At 36.4% G+C, this 21,286-nt stretch overlaps 1 protein-coding gene across 1 annotated transcript in view; it reads right to left on the reverse strand.

The window, feature by feature from the left end:
• Positions 1-212: 212 nt before the first annotated feature.
• Positions 213-21,286, reverse strand: part of NGLY1 (N-glycanase 1) — a 21,272-nt gene continuing 198 nt past the window's right edge. The window contains exons 2-12 of the mRNA XM_014307965.2: positions 20,181-20,323; positions 17,967-18,197; positions 14,396-14,555; positions 10,977-11,199; positions 10,137-10,258; positions 9,578-9,723; positions 9,286-9,396; positions 6,893-7,057; positions 5,421-5,609; positions 2,108-2,285; positions 213-1,672 (exon numbers count right to left, since the gene is read on the reverse strand). Coding sequence (XP_014163440.1) covers positions 1,497-1,672; positions 2,108-2,285; positions 5,421-5,609; positions 6,893-7,057; positions 9,286-9,396; positions 9,578-9,723; positions 10,137-10,258; positions 10,977-11,199; positions 14,396-14,555; positions 17,967-18,197; positions 20,181-20,323 — 1,844 coding nt within the window. The 3' untranslated portion in view covers positions 213-1,496. The remainder of the gene's footprint in view (positions 1,673-2,107; positions 2,286-5,420; positions 5,610-6,892; positions 7,058-9,285; positions 9,397-9,577; positions 9,724-10,136; positions 10,259-10,976; positions 11,200-14,395; positions 14,556-17,966; positions 18,198-20,180; positions 20,324-21,286) is intronic.

The following is a 21,286-nucleotide window of genomic DNA, read 5'->3' on the forward strand; positions in this document are numbered from 1 at the left end:
AGTACCCTGTCACTGTGTTAATCTGTATTGTAGGGATGAGGCTCTTCTACTTCCCCTCATAAACTGTTCATTTACATTCTAAAGTATATAATCCATCACACATTGTTCTGTCACTTCTGAGCTGCCATAATCTACTATTTGTTAAGATTCCATTGTTCACTGTGCATATGCAGTTTTCTAATAAAATCTGAATAGTTTTATATTTGCTTAGATTTGTTGAAAGGTCAGCAAACATTTATTTCAACATAAATTATTTTTGACAAACACTGGAAATCAATACAGAGGTTGGAAAGATCAGAAAAAGGAACAAAAACTTTAAAAACACTGATCTTGAGAGCATCATCCTTAATTCTCACTTATTTAAAAATAAAACCATAGTTTGAACTTTGTATTTTAGTTCTACATTAGAGTATCTCTTCTATAATCCAGGCAAGGCCTTCCTCACATTCTCATAAAGACTATCTAATCTGAACATTCACTCCATGTTTTATTCATAGCACTGCAACATCTGATGTCTCCTGGATAGTATTTTTTATTATATTGATTGAAAATAAATGTAAACACTGAATTAACTGAACAGAAAAAAAATGTATATACTTTAACATCAAATTCAGGAAGAGTATTTAAAGCAAGTCAAGACAAGAGCTTAAAAGGATTTCAACCTACATGCCTAACTTGTAAAAGATTTATTAAGCAAATCCGAATTAATATTATTAAAAAAGCATTTATAATGAATAACCTATTTTTTCATAGAAAAAAATATGATGTTCTTACTCAGTTTTAAGCCTCAATTTCTTATCACAGGCCATGACAATTTTAGGTACATAATGAACACTTCTTTCAAAATGAGGTTATTTTCCCAGCAACCACCATGCTTCCAAATAGTTCTAGGTATTAAACACAGGTTTAATACTTAGACATTTAACAAGGAAATTTTGAAGCAATATTGAAATTTACTTAATTTCAGCACTTCCGGATACTACACAAAATCAATCTTTAAAAAAATGTCTAAATCCTCTAATATTGTTTAAAATATTTTGAAATCATCAGAAGCATCTGTTATAATTGGAAAACAGAATTCAATCTGTTTTCCCAAGTAGATTATAAAAACCCAAAAAAACCAGCAATCCAATCCCAAAACTCCAAATTAAAATCAATTACAATTACTTTGTGCTTATATGATCATGTTTTGCTTCCTAAAAATTGTTTTCCTTGTCATTGTAAAATTTAAGAAAAGGGTTCAATCCCTTAATTGGTTCAAACCCTTAATATGGTTCAATCCCTTAATTTTTGTCTTTCTTTTTATAGCAAAGAGGTTTTCATTGTGATGTTTACCTATTCAATACACGTGCAGTTTCAAGTTGGTTTAATGGAAGCAGTGAAACAGGAAATAATCTGCCAGCAGAATGAAGACGAATTGCCAACCAAATCTTCATGTTGTATCCATGGTATAATTTCTTCAAGGAATCCAAAGTACACTTCTGCAGTTCAGATTCTCAGAGGTCACTGAGTTTTATAATTATTTCCAAGCAATTTTCCCCACATCCTGTTAAGCTCTCTCTAAACAGCTGTGTGTGTTGCCATGCAGTTTCACCATCCCCTCCATTTAGAACTGCTTCCAACATAACTTCCGTTGCTCCAGAAAAATCTGAATAGGAGCAAAGATTTTTATCTATTGGAGGAAAAGACAGATAATTCAGTAAGCCACAGCTCCAAGCAGTATATAATAACAGAATGTGCATTAAAAATGCTAAGCTCTAATGGATGTTTAATGATTTCAGTTGCAACTACTCAGATTCATTTGCCACCAGACATAGAGGCATCTATCCTTCCTAGTAAAACACAAGTATCTTGTATTCACTCTGTGCTCTTGCTTGCCCTGCCCTGTTGCAGGTAGGACTGTGTATATTAATAAAACTGAGTTTTGTACCACCTTTAATTAAATGTACAGTATTTTCTTGACCTTGCTAAGAAATGCTGTTGGAAAAGTAAAGAATATTCATATTTTGTTTTTAGCGTTTGCACAGTACTCTCTCCATATAAACTATTTATTTCCACTAACACCTCTGCTACATGATATAATACATTATTTAAATTCAACACTTACCTCCTATCAGAGCAATTTCTGCTGTAGGAGAGCGAAGTCTCCACTGTATTCTTCCACTCTGAAATGTTTGACTGCTTGTCCTAACTGAAATGTTATCTATTTTTAGACCGACTGACTTGCACTCAAACTTCCAGCTGATGGAAGCAGAGGATGAGCCTTCTTTTCGGGCTAAATAAACCTACATGGAAAGAAGACACAATCAGCATGTCAAAAACTGAGATGACCAACACACATCTAATTAATCCTCATAACAAGGACATAAAAATTTTAAGATAGCACATTTTCATTCTTTGTCATGCCCCATAATCTTTAAAACTGTACAAAGTACAATTTTATATTAAAAACCTCTTTCTTCATCCCCAAGTATATTCCACAGTTAGGTAATCGTACACATTCACAGCCCCTTGCTAGGGAACACTAAACTATTTCAATATCCATAGTAAAGTTCAAGCCACAAAAACACCTAAGCTTATTATTTTTTAAAGAAGGAGAATTCAGGGTCTTTTTAAATGCATGTATCACTTCAGTTGTTCAGTACTGCTGATGGAAAGAATGGTGGAATCAGTAGACTCATCAGCTGTGACTGCACACTGCTTCTCCTAGGACCTGATGTGTCTCAGTCAAAGCAAATCATACATGCCAGCCATTTATAAATACCATATTAACATTATTTGAACTGTTACAACTTTGTATAATTTAATTTAGTCCCAATGCTGTCCTGAACTTCACCTGGCTGAAGAGCCACGCTTACATATTAACATTCATTAAAGTTACTATGAACCCTCTCAAGAATTTGGTCGCAAGTGCCTGACAGTTCTTTCAAGTGCAACATCTATCATCAGCAAACCTAACTAATAGACACTACAGTTTCAAGAGTCCAAATTACTATGATTCTTTTGGAATCCTAAACTAATAAAAATTCTGTCATGTCCAAGCTTCTGATTAATATCATACTGAGTGGACTTAGTCCGCTCTTTATTTTTTACTCTTGAGAGAACAAACCAGAATAAAATTATAATAAAACACAGTAGTTAGTTTTACTAAAGATCCCACCTAATATAGAAATGTAATTGACAGACTATTAAACAGAATTTTAGTGTTACTATTTTCATATTGAAGTAAGCTCAAAACCCCTAAAGGTGTGAGGTCTTACACTGAAGATCACCTATGAAAATGCAATGATTTAAGCTGTTTTCATGTCAATGTAATCCTAATGTTCATTAAAGTGCTGACCTCCACATATTTTTTGAGTATCTCAGCTGGTTCTAGCAAGAGCTTTCCCTTGATCAGATCCTACTGTACTGCTGTCTTTGAGTACGGAAGCCAAAACACCCCATTAAATACTACTTGGTTGAAATGCACTAAATGCAGTTTGGAACACTAGAAAAGCCTCAAACATTAGTCTGTTTCATCTATCATTATATTATCCAAGCATTTAATTAGAAAAAAAGAACTTAGTTTTCTTTTGTGTATTTTTTGACTTTCCCCTAACTTTCAAACTGGGCTGTTTTGTTTCTAGTATTATTTGAAAAATGTCTGAATTCAGAGGGAAAAAATGTAACCAACCAACCAACTCATTCAATTCTCTTCCACTGCAGCAATTCTTCTGGAAAACAAGCCTTTCACCAATCCATGGATTTCAGATCTATAGGTTCTTACACTATTACTATCACCTTACTGTGGTCCTGGATACCAGCTTATCTCTGGGTAATGTGACTGAATTTGGGGTTTGTACCTGTTCGCATTGTGTACCATAAAACCAAGTGGTTATTTTCTGTTACTCTTCATCTAATACTTACAGATACATTTTCTGTGGCTTTCAGATTTAAATGCCTTTCCATTCATCACATAATAAATGTTAACCAAGTATTACTGTAAAGGTTCCTTTGGCTTTTAAGTTCTTGGATGGCTGCTGAATCATACTCCAAAGCTGCATTCTTGTACTAAAAGAAAAGGCAAACCCCAAACAACCTTTCCCTCTGCTGTTATCTCCCATTATACAAACAACATCCAAAGGAAAGAAATTTTAAATTCTAAGATTCTTACACACTTTTTGTAGGATGCAAATTCCTGCAGAACTAACATGCCTTACCCACAAGCATAAGAGAGACCTGGAGCTGCAGCTCCTAATTTCTCAATGCCATAATCTCATCCTTTTGAGGTGTTAGTGAATACAAGGGTAAAGTCTTTTTGCCTGGTCTTATAGATTAGTCCCACCCTGTCTTATCTGATTAGTAGAGCTGAGAAAAACAGTAGTTTAGTTTCAGTGCAGGGACAACATGTTTCTCGTAAAAGTGAGGATAACTGATCATTGCAGAATTGCAAACATAATGTACTATCAGATTTTTAGCAGATCCTGGAGAAGCAGACAACATCTGTTCCTTACTCTGAGTTTCTGTTACTTCTCTTTTACTATTAAGTCTACCCTGTTGTGACATCTTTTGTACAATTCTCCCGTTTCTTTCCTTATTCTTTCTCTTTAGGGCAGCATAGCCTCTTCAAGTAATTCCCCCACTGCATTTTGCAAGTCAGTTATGTACAGACCCAGGAGAGAAAACCTCAAGAGGCAGATACATACTTAGCTCCATTTTTATCAATGGGAAGCTAGAAGAATATTTGGTCAGAGACCCTTCAGACTAGTAAAATGACAGAGGAAAAAAGCACTGACATGCTCTAGTCCCTGACAAGAGTGCTCAGTTCCACCGTTGGTCGCTGTTGTGGGAAAAGCTGTTTGCTAGTACATGACCCCTTCCCACTCCACAGGCAGCAATTCTCGTCTTAGATTTAGAGCTTTTGACTCTTGTGCTGCTCAGTCCTGACACTAGGGAAGGATTCTGGGCAGGGTATACAATATTCTGGATAACTGATAGGTTCTTCTCTTCTTGCAGGTGGAATTGTATTATTTAGGATGGCAATTTCTTTCCTTCCTACATAAAGAGATATGATATGCTATAAAACTATTCTTAAAACAACAAACACCTTTTTTTATTTCCAGAGAAGTACTTTTCAATAAAACAGCATTTTCCCACAAGCCTAAGGAAGCCATTTTATAAATTTGGCATTCTGGCAAGGATTTTGCCAACCTGCAGAGAATTCAATCGTCCTTTCTGAAAGACAAGTTAAATTTATTTCTAATTTCTCATAACATCTGGCAATCTTACTGAATCTTAACAACAGCATTTACTAACATCTGCTAAATTCTATGGGCACCAAGAGAGGTTTTGAATCCAAACATTGGCAAGGGTTTTCTGTTTTACTGGAGTTATCATAATTTTACTGAACATTATAGACTTTTAATAATTGCTATTCTTACCATTTTCCAATCTGTTTCAACCTTTCTCCAAATAGATTCTGCCTTCCAAACACCTGCTTCCCAGCCACTTATTTTTTCATTGTTATTGGAAATCCGTGTATAACTATCATCTATTACATTGTAGACGAGATGGAACAGTTTAGATGTCTTCTCCTTTTCAGAGGGAATAAAAACTACTTCTTTTCTTTTCTGAAAAAGCAAAAACATACAAGCATCTTCATTCCCCAATGCCTAAATTCCCTCAAGACGACATTACTTTTAAACAGTATGTCATGGTTTTGCAATTCAGTTTTGCTGCCAAGTGAAAACAAAAAAGGTCCTTTTTAAGAGAGGTCATGTACAAAACCATTTCTGCAGAAGAAAAGTTTTAAAACAGTTCCTTACAGCACACTTGCAACTTTTCTAGAGCAGAGGAGTAATTTTATTTTTTTAAATTTTCAAATAATTACTTTTAGAAGTAATTTTTTAACAAACTAACATGAAGTAGTATCATCTAAGTAAGAAATGAGAGTTTCAGAACAGAAAATTTTTATGTTGAGTACGTTGCTTGTACAGTGAATAAGTAAATGATTATTCTGAATAGCAAGCCTGTGACTACCATATACAGGTGCTTGTGTATGCCAGTTTACAAATCAACTTCAAAAAACTTAAAAGTACAAACTGTTTAACTTCAAGTATTATATTTTTTAAGTAATTGTTCTTAAGAGTTTCAGAAAATAAATCTTCCAAACAACAGAGAACTGCAATAAACTATTAGTTTCTCAAACTAAGACAATCTTAAGAAGCTCATTACTTTCACTTAACTGTTTCTGTTCAGGACAGTTAGACATTCCACATGATGGGATTGCTACAAAATTGAGGCCACATCTTTGCATCCTAACTGAAACTAAATATTATTATGGTTCTGGGAAACTGTATCTTAGCATAAAGGTCAGGCCTTGCTTTTGGAAACAGTGAAAAAATACTGATGTGAAAATCAATAAAGCTTATTAAGAGATTGCTTAATTCACACAATTCTAATTGCTCCCACATTTTATTAACAAAAATACTTGGTCAAAACCTACTATTGGTTAAAACCAGGAACTAACCTACTATTGGTTAAAACCTTGAAGTACCTAATAATACAAATTTTTTTTACAGTTTTCCCAATTTAACTAACTTAAACTTTCTAGTTCTGCCAAACTAACTAATTTAAATGAAAAAAGTATTTTTAACTTTTAAGAACAAAACACACTTTATATCAAGAAGTCCCAAACATTATTAGAATCCATAGACCACCATCAATTCTCAAAAATAACTCATGGACCTCTACTGAATTCACATCAAACTTTCACCTAATGTTTTTGCAAGATTCACTTGTTTGAGCTGAATCTGGCTATCTACCATGAAGTGTCTTTTTTTTTTTTTAGACCAAAATCACAAAGCCTTAGTTAGCCACTTCTAAGACAGTCAACAGTGCAAAAGTTAAATACCTCTGAACCAATTTCACCTCTGGCTACTCGCCAAGCCATTGAGCCTGATGTCCTTCCACCATATTCTCCGGGTTTAGGTGTTCTAGGAGAAATAAACTCAACAAGCTCCACAATAGTCCTTTCCAGGAGCTCTCTTTTTCTATTTTCTGACAAAGACTTTTGTCTCTGAAAAAAGACATTTAGGAAAAAAGAAAACATTCAGAAAAAATGGTATTTGTAATTCTGCTCTAGAGTGACACCAACAGGGAAAAACAGAATTGAAAAAATGGATTAATATTTAAAGTCTAGACTGATTGTTAGAGCCATTAATCTCATACCACAAATAGAAATACAAACCAGTTATAAGCACACAGTTATGTGACAGCAGTGTTTTCTCTAGGAACTTGCAGGCACTGTGTGGAATTGTTTTAAAGTAATGTTTGTGCTTTGTTTTTAATACATTTATTTGGATGACAGAACACTTCCATAACAGTTTTTATAGCTATTCATATGTATACTCTACCATCGCTGTTCTCAGTATTATTTGGGAGAAGGCAAGAATCATTTTCTTCTCCAAGGCAGAGTGACTTGGTTGGCAACAGTTTTGGTTTTGTGATTAAGCCCAAACAAAAATCTTTGAAAGCGTTATTTCACTGATTGGGTCATAAACAAACCATGACATCTCTGTTTTTCAGATGTCAGAAAATCAAGAAAAACTTAGTTCCAGAAAGATTAGTGAAAACTAAAAGAGAATTACATGTCTTTACCTACACGAATAGAACTATAAGCAATTTTTTGGTAAACAACTTAAAAAAATTTCATTGAGATGTTAGTATTTTGTCTACATGATCTTCATGTCAAATAATACAAGTCTGGAATGTGAAGCCTTTCATTCTTTTAACTGTGGATAAACTCACATGGGGCTGAAAAAAGTTCAGCATTGAGTATATAAATTATTACACACATCATCTTTTTTTCTGCTTTGGTGATCACCCAAGGCATGCACACTCAGCCCACTGGGACCTGAAACTTGAGGCTGATAAGCATTTCAATTATCCCAAAAGCAGCTCTGACCCCAGCAAGTTTTGCTAATAGAGATTACACAAAAGAAACATTTGAAGAATTTTTTGTTCCAAACAATATGGAACTGTACAAAGAAAAGTAGATACAGAGAAATGATGAGAAACAGCTCCAGCTGAACAAATTCCAGATGCCAAATATGAGTTCTAACACAGCAAGGGGGGAAACACATCTCTACTTCTGTTGATGGATGACAACCAGTGGTTGCAGCAGTTTTCCAGGAAACATTAGGCCTTCTTGAGTCTTAACAGTTGTCCTGACACTTACGATATCCCTATGCATCACTGCTGATCTTGATCCAGCTCAGAGGAAGCTTGATATGATTTATCCTAAATTAACAACACCAATCCACAATTTCCTTTAAGCACTTTGATGCTCTGGTTACTCTTCTCAGTGCTCTGCTCTGTGACTCTTAATTTTTCATTACTGTTAAAATTATTTCAAGCTCTGGTCTCTAAATATTAGTCCAGCTCAATTACTCACAGTCTTAATGTATGGCTATAACTCTCAAGCCAGTAGGCCTCAAAAAAGGCTTAATTTGTTCTTTAAGTCATCAGCTGTATACTACCACTAGAACTAAAGCTTCCATGCATGAGAATTAGCCCTGTAAGGAAGGAAGGACAAAATGGAAACCTCAAGGTGGTTCAAGGTTTTATGGTATTCTAGTATATTGAATTAATTCCTGGTGCCCCAGGTAGGGAGTGGAAAAAGCTCAGCAGAGAAGTTCTGAACCATGACACACAGGTGCAAACGGCTGCATGTATTTTGGGGATGTTAAGCATGAACAGTGTAAATACACGTGGCTCTGAGTCAAAGCTCTGCTGATGGTATCAACACCTTTTGGAAGTCTTGGAAACAGCCCATGAATCATTCCTCTCACATCCTAGAGCTTGTAAAAAGTTAATGAAAGAAAATGAAACGTGCATTTCTTAAAACTGTAAACATTTTCAAGTTATAGCAGCCCTGACGTGGAAAACATTCAGTCACCCTGAAGGAGTCCGCATAGTTACTAAAGAGCTGCAGTTTACTCCCAGCAAGTCTGCTCCAAAGTCCCTAAGAAAAACAATATATACACACACACATCTGTGTATGTAAGAGATAATATGATAAGATAAATAATGATATGTAAGAATATTATTTCCCACAAGTTCAGCACTGCGACTGATTCCTATGTATTCAGGGTAAAATGGGTCATTAACAGTATTTTTTATTATCCATAGTGCATGGATATCCCTGTGAGGTTACCAAATGCATTCCTTTGTTTGAGGACTTCACAGATTCCTGCAGATAGCTGTATTTCACTCTCAGAAACCCACTGAAGGGAAGTTACATACCGTTCTATTTAGTGCATTAATCGTCTCTCGCAGCGTAGCTTCGCTGAGCGCTGTCCTTCTAGAGAGTACTTCTTCATGTTTACTGCTGTATCTCCAGGTGACATCAACCACCTCAAGCACAAGTGGAAGAAAATAAAGCAACCAAAAATTTCCATATATCTTGCTTCATTTAAAGAGGCTAGTTAATAAAATTATGCTTTTCTACAATAATTTGGAAAATCACACCAAGGTGGAACACACTGCATGCTTACTTCAGGGCAAGTTTGTTCATTATTAGCATCATTACTCCTACCTCATCTTTGGAGAATGCAATTATGTAGGAGAGCTTCTTTCCCCAGCCAGCTTCATAGAGAAGAGGCTTATCACAGACATTTTCACAAGGATCACAGTGAAGCCATCTTTTCTGAGATGAAGAATATACTTCGGTCCACACATGATCTATGTAACAAAGGCCAAGAATAAACAGTGACTTATAAAGATAGACCCTCTATTCTAATCTTGCAGAATATTGTAACTTTTTCCAATTTATAAAATGAAGAAACAGGTGAAAGAACATGTTTTCTGTTCATCCAGATAGAGAAACAGTACGAAAGCTTGCTCTTTCTTAAGATCACAGTCCCTTACATTCAGCTAAAGATTGTATCATTCTGAAATCAGTCACCTGACCTTACCTGCAGAACTGTATTTCACCTCATCAGGCAGAACAGGAAATTGAATGTATACTGTCTTTGTTGGCTGACTGTGTAACTGCACATGCTGCCTGATGGCTAATATGATCTGAGAGACATAAAATGCATAACCTCCTCTTGCACAGGTTTGTATTAACGTTACAATATCCAGAATACTGATACCTGTATGGTCCCAGACGTATCTTGCTTCAAACCCTACAGCTCTGCAGCACAGTGTAAAACAGTTGGCCCACTCGCCACAGCGTCCACGTCTGGTTTCCAGAAGTTTTTCAGGGTTGTTATACCTACAGGAGAAAAACAACACAAAACAAGAACAATTGAAAATACATTTCACCTTTCAGAAATCTTTACATCGTGTTCTGATGATCTGAACAGACTTCAGTATCAGTCAGTCCACAGAAGATAATGGAAATAACTGCTATACTGCACAAAATACATCTGAGCAGAATGCTACCTCAACTCACATGGCTCCATCATACATTTATAGCAGCACCAAAACACATCTGGTTAAGTTTTCAAAATTGATTTAGACATCTTAAAATATTACTTTTATTCTGGTCCTTTAAACAGTTAGCATAATGTCACAAAAGCATAAATAAATTGTATATTTGCTCTTCTGCTATAGACTCAGCAAAAGATGTACATTACACTGTTATTTCCTGCAGAAGTGAAGTTCTCCCTGCAGCAACAAAACACTACCTACATATAGTTGCCAATATTAACATATTTTATTTAGAAGCTGTAGTTCCTCAAATTAACATTAAAAAAACCCCAAACAACCCAGGCAAGTATTCAGAACAAGTCCACATAAGAGAAAGCACGTATTGTTTTTAAAAATCTCTGATCTTGCAGAGAAATTGCTGGTTCATCAAACATTCTATCATGTTACTTAAAACAGCTTCTCTACTCTCTGAACAAACAACTTTCTCACCTGTTCACAAAATACACAAATACAAAGCTGTTTCTTGAAAGAAAAAAGACAGCAAGTTTCTGTATGCTCACCTTGGGAATCTATTACAGAGCTGACACTGGTTGCAGTAATGGTTTTCCACTCGTCTGGCATCCCACCTTAGATCATCATCAGTGGGCAACAGGGAGCCACTTTTAGGCTCTGTCTGCCCACCACACCTGCTGCAAGGAAGACTATTTACCCAATGAAAAAAGGAAGTCTTAAACCAGTCCAAAAGCTCCAACAATAAGAAATCCTCTTCACTCACATGTGCACCTGTAAAATTTATACAACACACAGTTCAAATGGAAAAGTAATTTAGTTGAACTTGACAGTGTCTATGCAAATTAGCATTGCTGGGCCTTTATATATTTTTATGTACTTTTAAATATAAAATCTGTATTAAAAAGCTTTGTATATTACTTAAACGCATACAAAAAAGAAAATCTTAAGTTGTCAAGACTGAGTAAGTTCAAACTTAAGAACAAAAAACTGCAGTACTTAATACTACAGCTAGATGAGAATAAGAAATTTTTCAGAAAAACGAGTCAGATTTACATTTCAGCCTGATGAAGTTCCTGATGCTCTTCATACTCTTCTAGGACTTTTGAACAGAGAGTTAATTATTTTTCTGCTCCAAAATATTTTCCTATTCATAGGAATAACAATTGCTTTGATTTCAACATACCAAGAACCAGACACTGGCAGCAATCTAAACAACCAGGTGTACAGGCTTTTCTATAAACAGACCTTCTACAAACACAGCTTAATTATTGTAGAAAATATGTATATACCATGCAAACATGTTGAGTTTGTTCGAATTTCAGCAAATAAACACCTTTCTCAGCTTACCCAAGGCAGACACTGGATGTCTTTTGTTTTCTACTCTAGCTGATTTCACCACACCAGACTCTTCTGGCTCATTTTCCTGCTTACAACAGGAGTTAGAATCTACTTACATATTCTCACTGTTCTGACACCTGGAAATAGCCCCATTTTACCTAAAAACAAATCTAAAAATCCAGCTTTTCAAGGAAGATCCATTCATTTAAACTTCTTAGAATCTTTAAATGCACATCCTGTTACAATGTGCAGAGAGATACTCTTCCTTCTCAGACACATAAATATTCAAATAGTTCTTCCTAATAACTTTATCACCTAGGCCACACTGCACTCATAGGTATTACTGCCTGATTATTTTTATGCACTACAGCTTTATTCTAGTCACAGTGCACACAAGTTTGACTAATGAATATTAACATATAAAATAAATTCGTAAAAATGCTGCTAAAAGGAAACTGAAGGCAGTTGCACTAAAAATTTATGCACTTTTTCAGGATGGTGAAAAAAACCCCTAAGATGAGTGTTTAAGCTCATTTCACATCTTGCTCTGAAACTGTAGCCATCCTTGGTACAAAAGGCTCTGTAGGAGCACTAACGCCATTAAACACACATTGCCAAGATCATGAAGTGCTTGAGAAGAGATCATCTGTTAATCAAAGCAAAAATACCTGACTTCTAATTATAGCAAAATTTCCATTTTTACTCATGTATGTGGAAAACCTTTGTGCCTCAACACTCAGAGAAAGGCTCACTGCTTACAACATGCATATGCTTGTACATTCAAACTTTTTGCTAAAAGATGAATGAGAAGATTTCTAGCACAGGCCATACTCTCTTTTCCTGGATAACAACACTCAAACTAGACCCATCTGTGAAAATATGATTGCTACGCTATAAATGTTCTTCCCTTGATTTGCAAAATAAATCCTTCATTAAAACATCACATGGAAAAATGACAAATGCGATTTATTTGAACAGGAAACAGTTGGCTGTGATACACAGCTATTTTTGACTGTTTAGTCTATCTTTCTAATGAAATGTGGCAAAGGGAAATAATAAAATCAAAGCTACAATTCTCATCAAATGACTGTTATCTTCCTAGTCTTTATGAGCCAAAAATGCTCACTATGTGTTGCAAGGCCTATCCTAAACACAAGTGTCCCCTAGCACTAAGTATTTATTCCTGCAGGTGACAATCTTAATGTAGCAGGACAGAAACCAAGAAGCTGAAAACCAATTACCCAAACATCTCATACACAGTCCATTCCAAAACAAATGTTTCTATAAAGCTCTTGAAAAATGCTTTGAGGCTGTCACAATCTGAAACAGTGGAATTCCATCCTTTCCCTTTTATCAGTATCTAAATTAAGGTCTGGAAGCCATTTTGACTAAATCAGTCTGATGGTTTGGGAAGAAGCACTCAGGACACTCCTCCCCCTTCCTTCCCCTTTTTAAACAATGTGCACAGTACTACTAGAGTCTAAGAGGCAGGCTTGTTCTTGATTTTTTTCCTTTATAAAGAAATTTAATACTTGTAATTTATTAGCGCTAAATCTCTTTTCCCCACTGTATTGTCCCATGCTGCTGAATAAGAATGCTTTGTAATTGTTCACATGGTTTCTTACTTCCCAATACAGTTTTATAAAAGAAAAATTACCAAGAATATCCATTGTCAAAAATTTCCTTAATGCCAAAGACACAATTACATATTACTGTGTGGCTGTATGAGACACCACATAGTAATTTATAAAAAACATGTGAAGAGATTATTTTCGGTTTGCAAACCAAGAGCATTCCTATAAATTTAGCAGAATTGCTTGAAACAGTCTTCTATCAAAGATTCATGGTGAAAAAGATTTTTTTTGTTTAAATATGATCTTGGAATTGTATTTTTAAAAACATTTATCCTATAAAGCAACATTTCACCATACCACTGAAACAAATCTAGAACCATCCCCTGAAAATAGAAATATGTCATTTTAACTGACAAAAACTTTATACATTCAAAACAAAGTCACATTTATGAAGAAAATATAAATTTTAAACACTGATGCCACAAGTATTTATGCCTACATTTCATATCTAGCTCCATGAGGAACAGGGTATAACCCTATTCACTTACGGATTAGGAAGGAAAGTGATCATTTGTTTGAATCAGGTTGCATCTTGGAAAGATCTCATTCAAAATCTCACCAATATCACTTTAGAAAACAAGTGGTATTTAAAAATTTTATTCTGAATTTAGAACTGTAGTACATACAGGAAAACTGCACTCTGAGAATTTCATAACAATGACTACTTGAACAAGAAGCTCCCCTCCTCTTCTGCAGCTATTTCTTTTGAGATTCAAGGAATGCAACATTTGTTTCCCCAGTGTTTTTTTCTACTAATTCAGAAATTAAGAGTCCAAAATTTCTACATAAGAGCAGTAAAAGATGGATGACAACAGAGAAATAAAAATAAGAGAAGTAAGTAGCAAATTAGGAAGAAGGCCATTCCAATTTAGAAACAGCATTTGGAACTTGCAGACATATGACCAAACACACATCAACAATGTTTGAAAGATGTTTCTAAGTATGTTTGAAAGAACATTTCTACATTCATATGCACTTTAACTCGGCAGTATTACCTTTGTCCAGTCTTGTAGCTTGTGCTAGCTTTTTCTGAGCTTTGCTTTTCAATTCCTGGAGGGGAATTGCAGCCAGAGCTTTTTGCTGAATAGAAGGATTCTCATACATCAATACAAGACCCTCAAATTTTGTTTGAAGTGTTTTCAAGATTTCTGCAGCCTGCAAAAGGATTTTTAATCACAAGATGATCTATGAATTTTCACCTTCAGGCAGAATAATCAAGCTCTTCTATTTTAGTTTAAGTCAGTCATAATTCTATGTTCATATTTACATTATATATTTATTTATCGGTGAAATGTTTATTTGCAAAGATATCAACAAGAACTGAAGACACCACCACCCAAACTGTAAAGCTAGTCTTGTTGTCTCTGAGCATTCTGAATAGTGTCTTGAGTGAAAAATCAATTAACTTAGGGAGAAAACTGTTTTTAAAGACACCTCTAATGGGAAAGTCTTTGACTTCCCCACCTAATCCCCTCCACCTTTCTTTTGGACACCTTTTATCCAAAATCCACAAAAAGACATGCAATCACTTTTATTTTCTGGACACTGCTACACTGGTTTGTAGAACTATATTATTGATGAATTCTGCTTATTATTTCTTATTCATGAATGTTGCTTGTCTGTTTCTACTTCCTTCTTTTAGAGATCAATTCTGGTAGAGGTTTATATAGACAGCCCAGTACCCAGCCACTGAACCACTCAGTCTGTTTCAGCAGCAACTGGATATAAGAACAAGGTTTCCTTCAGTCAGTTATCCTGAGTGTCACCTAGAGGCATCTTGCACACAATAAGGTATACACACAGATACCAAAACTAACAGCTGAGGGTAATAATAATGAAGCTGGTAGCTGAGCAAACCATTTTTTCCCATTTAAAAGGGAACAATACACAACGTGAAATGGGACTTAGAAAGTAAGAGTCTGGCATATTTTTGGAGGAAGCCTGTGGCACTGCTAAATTACCTTTTCTCTATCGCTACATCATGTTTCAGCCTTTAGCCTTGTTAACTACGATTTTAATTTAATGAAAAACGCAATGCTTTCCTGAGGTGCTTGCAGCAAATGCAGTATCATACACCCAGGTGTGAGAACTCTTCAGAAGAAAACTTCTTTTAAAGGAGCACTCAAATTACAAGTGATTGCTTTGATGCTGTTACAGTACTTCAGGATCAGTCCTTAATTTTCATAACTGCTAAAACAGAACAGAGATTGTTTTGCTTTTCATGGAGCTCATCAGCTGTAGGTAACATTATAAACTCCATTGTGTCCAGATTCATTTAATGCAAGTTGAAAGGAAGAAATAAGGGACATTAGAGACTGCCAAAGGCCTTATGACCTTCATGGTCCATCAGCTTCCTGAACGGGTATGCAGGGATATTGCTCAGCACAACAGGACTCCCAGACTCTTTGACAACTCAGGTTTCTGATGCAAAACCATCAGTGTTACAGTAGTGCTTAATCTGCTTTATAAAAGCCACTGTATGAAGTGTTATGCAAACATTTAATCGTAGAAGCCAGGTGAACCTGGCAGCAGTTCTAAGTTTAGATACACTTTTCGTCCTGTAATCACTATGCCATTCAGGAAGGGATCAGAATCCATCCACCAGAATTAACACTAGCCATAGCTCTCCTTCTCCTAAGTGTCAAGAATATTTTATAACAAGAAATGCAGAAGAAAACAATGAGGCAAATTCATGGTGGGCTAGGTTCCTAGAGCTGTGTATTTATGAATATTCCTCTGTTCTTTCAAGTAAGCTTTTCCCTGTGTTTACCAGGCCTCCCATGAATGACAGGTGAAACACAGGCAAGAAAAAAATGCTTGCACTACAGAAACAACTCTAAATCTCTCTGACATCTGCCAGCAGTGCATACAACAATAACACAACTGTAACTCTGCAGCATACTCACTGGAAATCAAACCCCCCACTGCTGTGCAAGCAAAATGGCCAGGTCACTGCCAGACTTCCTTCCAATCAATTCAGACTATAAAGACCAAATTCAATGGCTCAGAGACCTATCAATATAGTTCCCTGTAGGGATCAGCTAAATACAGCATTCTAGCAGAGTGACAACACTGCATTAGTAATGCCTCTAAATAGTAGTAAGTTTGGTCCCATCACCCAGGCATGGAAAATGAATAGTTTCAGAGAAATGGATCCACAACTCTAATGACTAGTGTATGTTGGGGCAGAATAACTAGAAATTGAAAGGATTAACCTCAGAATACATTGTGTCAACATTGTGCAGCATCATTGTCATTGCAGGTTCAACGTTTAAAGCTTCCCTTACTAAGCAGTACAGCAGCAGCAAATCCCTCTGCAGGTTCCATAATCGCTTCCAACCACCACTGCAGAAGTGGCTGAAACAGTAAAAATCCAGAAGCAGGCCAAAAAACCAACCCAGAAACCTCCAAAGTAAAACAAATCCAGTCAGCACATTTTAGAGGCAACTACTGCCATGCTAACATAATTACATTAAATGCCTCAATACAACATGCCTACAACAGTGGCTTTCCCAAAAGACCTTTTGTGTGAGGATGGCTCATTCAGTGCTCTCTATGCCCAAAAGCTATCACTTCAAATAATGCTTTGCCATTTCTCATTCACTGACTTGGGTGGGCACTGGGAAGAAACAGTATGTCATGGTTCATATCCAACAATATACTGATAATAATAACATAAAACACGCAAATTGTGTTTAAGGATGCATGGGAATTGAGCTTTTGGAGGGATTCATCTTACACTAACTTTGAGATCAAAGTGACACTGGTTCTAGGAGGAAAAACTCTTCAGAAAGTTAAACCAAAGCATCCTTAAAAGCTTCTACCAAGAGGTGTAACTTAGTTTTTCAAAGTTGTATGAAGTGCTGAGTCTTCTCCCATTAGGCCCATTAACATCAGATGAAAGGACTTTGCTCTGTCTTGATCAGGAACGTCACCTCAACTTCTTGGACAAGGGAAACTTAGCCTAAATAACTATAAATTTGTCCTTGTCTGGCTAAATTTCTGTTTTTAATGACAGGCACATGTGAAAAAAGAAAGCCCTCCTCATAGGCCTACAGATAGAGATCATAATGCAAGAATCAAGACACCAACAATTATAAGCATTATGGTTATGCTCCTCTTCTTCTGATGGCTCTCAAACACCAAACACAACCCTAGTCTTAGCTTCCCACTCTCCCCCTTGTTCTCCATCTTGCTGCTCCTTTTCAATACATATCTGCTTTTTTTCTTGACACTCTGATCATCAGAATATTCACAGACATCTTCAACAAAATCTCTTGCTAATATTCTGTTTATAGCACATTTCATGCTTAAGTTGTATGTAAACTGAAGAAAACACTCAAAAACCTTCAGAAACCACTGGGGGAAAAAAATGTCTAGTCCAACCTTCTTAAAGCGAGATCAGCTATGTGGTCAGACGGAGGTGCTCTAGGCTTAACAGTGTGCTTATCTGGAGTCTACTCATTTTCTCTGATAGTTAGCTTTCTAACAGTCACAACAGTTAATTCTTCTTCAATCTTTATATGCAAGACTAATGAGCCTATGAAGTTTGCAGATTACAATTACCATTTCAAGAGATTGCACAAGTGATGTTTCTGGTTGCTGACGGGCAGGGGCAACAGGTCTCGAAGGGCGTTGTACGGCTGTCTGAGTGCTGCTGACAGCTTCAGAGGATCCTGATCTGTGGATTTGGTTTGACTCATTCAGTCTGCTACTCCTCTCTCCAGCAATTAAGTCTCTGATTTTACGTAGCTGCTCAATTGAAGCTTCCTTAGGGAATACCAAGTGAGTTTCTCCCTGAAATTTAGACAAGCGAATTCAACAATTAATGCAGGTCTAAGCTGGTCAATGATCTGTAGCTATAGCTGAAGTATTTACTGGAAGTTAGCATCCTATGGCTTGGCAGGATTCAGCTTTTTAGATTAGGTCCCTTACAACAGAAGCTCGAAGCCTCTCACAGCCTCAGAAGCCTACCAGATGAAGAACCTAGAGTCAATCTAGAGAAAGAGGCTCATAGCAACATGCTTTGGTTAGTAATTTATTTTGTGGAGCCATTCGTGGGCTATGTAATTATGGTTTGGCACAGAAAGCAGCAACAACAGAAATGAACAATTAATGCTCAGTTCTCACAGTACCATAATTAAATCCTAGGCAACACAGGAAGACATCCAATGTTGAGGGAAGATGCCCCTAGAACAGCATCTGCTGGAAATTCTCATACATACTGGTATCTTTTATGTTGAAGTTTTAAGTTCTTAGATAGGCAATATTACTCTTGTTACAACTGGTACCTGGGTTGACTTTTGGGTTTTATTTTTGACTGCAGCATTACTGGTAGCATTACAAGAGGTCAGTAATTATGACAGAATCAAATGTGTACTTAACATAAAGGAACAGGTTACTAAAAACATGAATATCCTGAAGCATTCATCCTTTAACAGTTTCAATTTCTACCACTGCAGTACTTCTATTTATCAAGGTAATTTGTTTACCTACAGTTACTTAAGGTCACATATCACTGCAGATGGAGACTTGGTGTTAACACTTAAAAAAACAACAAAACTAAATGGAATGTATCAATCCATTATCAAGCAGAAACAAAAGTAAGAACAATATTAGCCATGCAGTTGAAGAGAAGCTTGTGAGCTCCAGCTTTGACTGACACAATAACTGTAAAACTGAGGCAACACACTCTCAGAGACCTGCTGTTAGCTACACCACCCACCTCCTGGTTAAAATACACCATTAAAAGTCTCCTGAGCACCAGCATGAGAATAAATCCACAAACCATTTCTCCCCCTGCAGTCACCACTTCTTTCAGTAGACTTTTTCTTTTAATTAAAAAATTACAGTAATAACTTTACCCAAGGAGAAGGTAAAGGTCTCACAACAGCTGGACCTAAGTAACATATGTACATACCCATACAGTTTGTGGCATCAAACAGACACATTAAAGCAAAGCAAGAGCTTTGCACTGTTAAAGAGTTGGGTTTTTAGACCAGCTTTCCAGTAATTATAAAAACTGCTTCTGTAACAAGCTTTGGCAGTTTAAGTTCCACCAAGACAGTGACCACCTCAGAACACAAAGCAATCTTTGAAATGCATCCTTCTGACTGCAACTGAATCAAGATTCACGCAACACTATTTTAGGATAACATTTCATAACTTTTAAAAATGGGTTTTGTATTACTTGAACAGTCAGTCTATCGCCCTTCACTGCTGTCATGACAACACCAGTACTTGTGCAGCTGCGCTGTCAACTGGCTGAAAAACATTTCTGGTTTCGTTTTGGAAGATTAAGTTTTCATCAGATCAGCTTCCCTTATCTAAATCACTACAGGGTCCTACTAATGGTAGGAACATGAAGAAGAGCAGGGCTTCTTAAATTTTTTTCTCTCTTTAAAATGGCATATTCAACACCCATTTACAATGTCTGATGTTCACCAAAGAGCAGATTAGTACAAAGAGAAGGGGTTTCCACCCTTCTTCCCACCACTTCCTTTGTGCCAGCATGGATGTGTATCCAGCCATTCAGTAAACCAGCAGCGCCTGAGCAGCAAAACAAAAATCTTGCTATGCATTCGGTTAGCTCACCATTTTTCTGAAGCAGCCACATTCTCTGCTGGTTAGCTACAGATATTTGCACACAAGGACTGAAAGAAAACACCAACTGCCCTAAAATCTACTGCCTTGCAACTAAAGAAGCAGAAAAAAAATTCCAATTTTAAATTTTACTATGTAAACAGATGAAGATACCTCACGTTACTACATTATACTCACCTCTTGAAACCCCATCTCAAATAAACATTCAACAGCTCCTCTGACGGGCAACAACCTTGTGGAAAATGCTGGATTTCCAATCCGAATTAATCTGTATTTTTCCTCATAGGGATTCCTGAACAAATTGAAAGTTATAATTATATCTGCAAATGAAGTAGACACTTAAAAGCTGGGTAACTGCACTATGAAAAATTTTTTCAAAGTTTAGTTTTATTTACATCACTTAGGCAAAACCTACATAAAACTTGACTTTATAAATGTTTTTTTGTACTTAGTTCTGAGTTACCAACCGGTGCTAAAGTTTAGCTGGCAACTTATGTGCATGAATTCATGTTTTGCAGTCATACCCAGCAGGGCTAAGTCTGTAGTGATGACACTTAGAGACAACTTCACATCCCTTCATATCTGGTGCATTCTAATTGAACCTGCTAGATTAATGCTGGATGGCTTTGGCCCCTCCACCCAAGCTGTGCTAAACTGCTTGGTACTTGAGTGGAACAACTGTGGTCTCTGTACTGCCTCTCAGTTCCCCTTTCAATTCCTTTAAAAACCTTTTTCTCTCGCCTCCTTTTTTAAAAGAAGCCAGCCCGGGACTCGCCATTCTCTGGCACACAGCAGCTTTAACAAGTGGTTGACGAGGCAGACACAGACAGGGAGGGGCAGCCCATACACCAGGAGCTGCCGAAGACACCAAGGTCAATCACACGTACTGCCGAGTATGGGCACCCGACAGAGCCACCTCGCAGAAATTCAGCTATAATTAACTCTTGGTACCAACCTTGAGAAATCAGAAGCATAGGGCAAGCAGAAAAATAGAATAAAAAAATGTCAAAATTAAGTAAAAAATAAGTTTAAATCAAGTTAAATTACTTGCTGTGCATCCAGTTTTTTTAGGTAGTTCAATACCCACCTAAGGTGAAAAATCAGAAATAAGGCATCATTTTGTGGTTAATGCACAAACTCCTAAACTTTCAAAACAAACCCACCAGCAATAAATAAAGAAATAGAAATCCAGAACACTACACCTCTGTTAGTGTAAGCAACATTAATTTTAAAATAACGACAAAACCACGCGAGACGCTTCTGAACTCCGGTATTACACAACA

Source organism: Geospiza fortis, unplaced genomic scaffold (assembly GCF_000277835.1).
Source record: "Geospiza fortis unplaced genomic scaffold, GeoFor_1.0 scaffold231, whole genome shotgun sequence".
NCBI lineage: Eukaryota > Metazoa > Chordata > Aves > Passeriformes > Thraupidae > Geospiza > Geospiza fortis.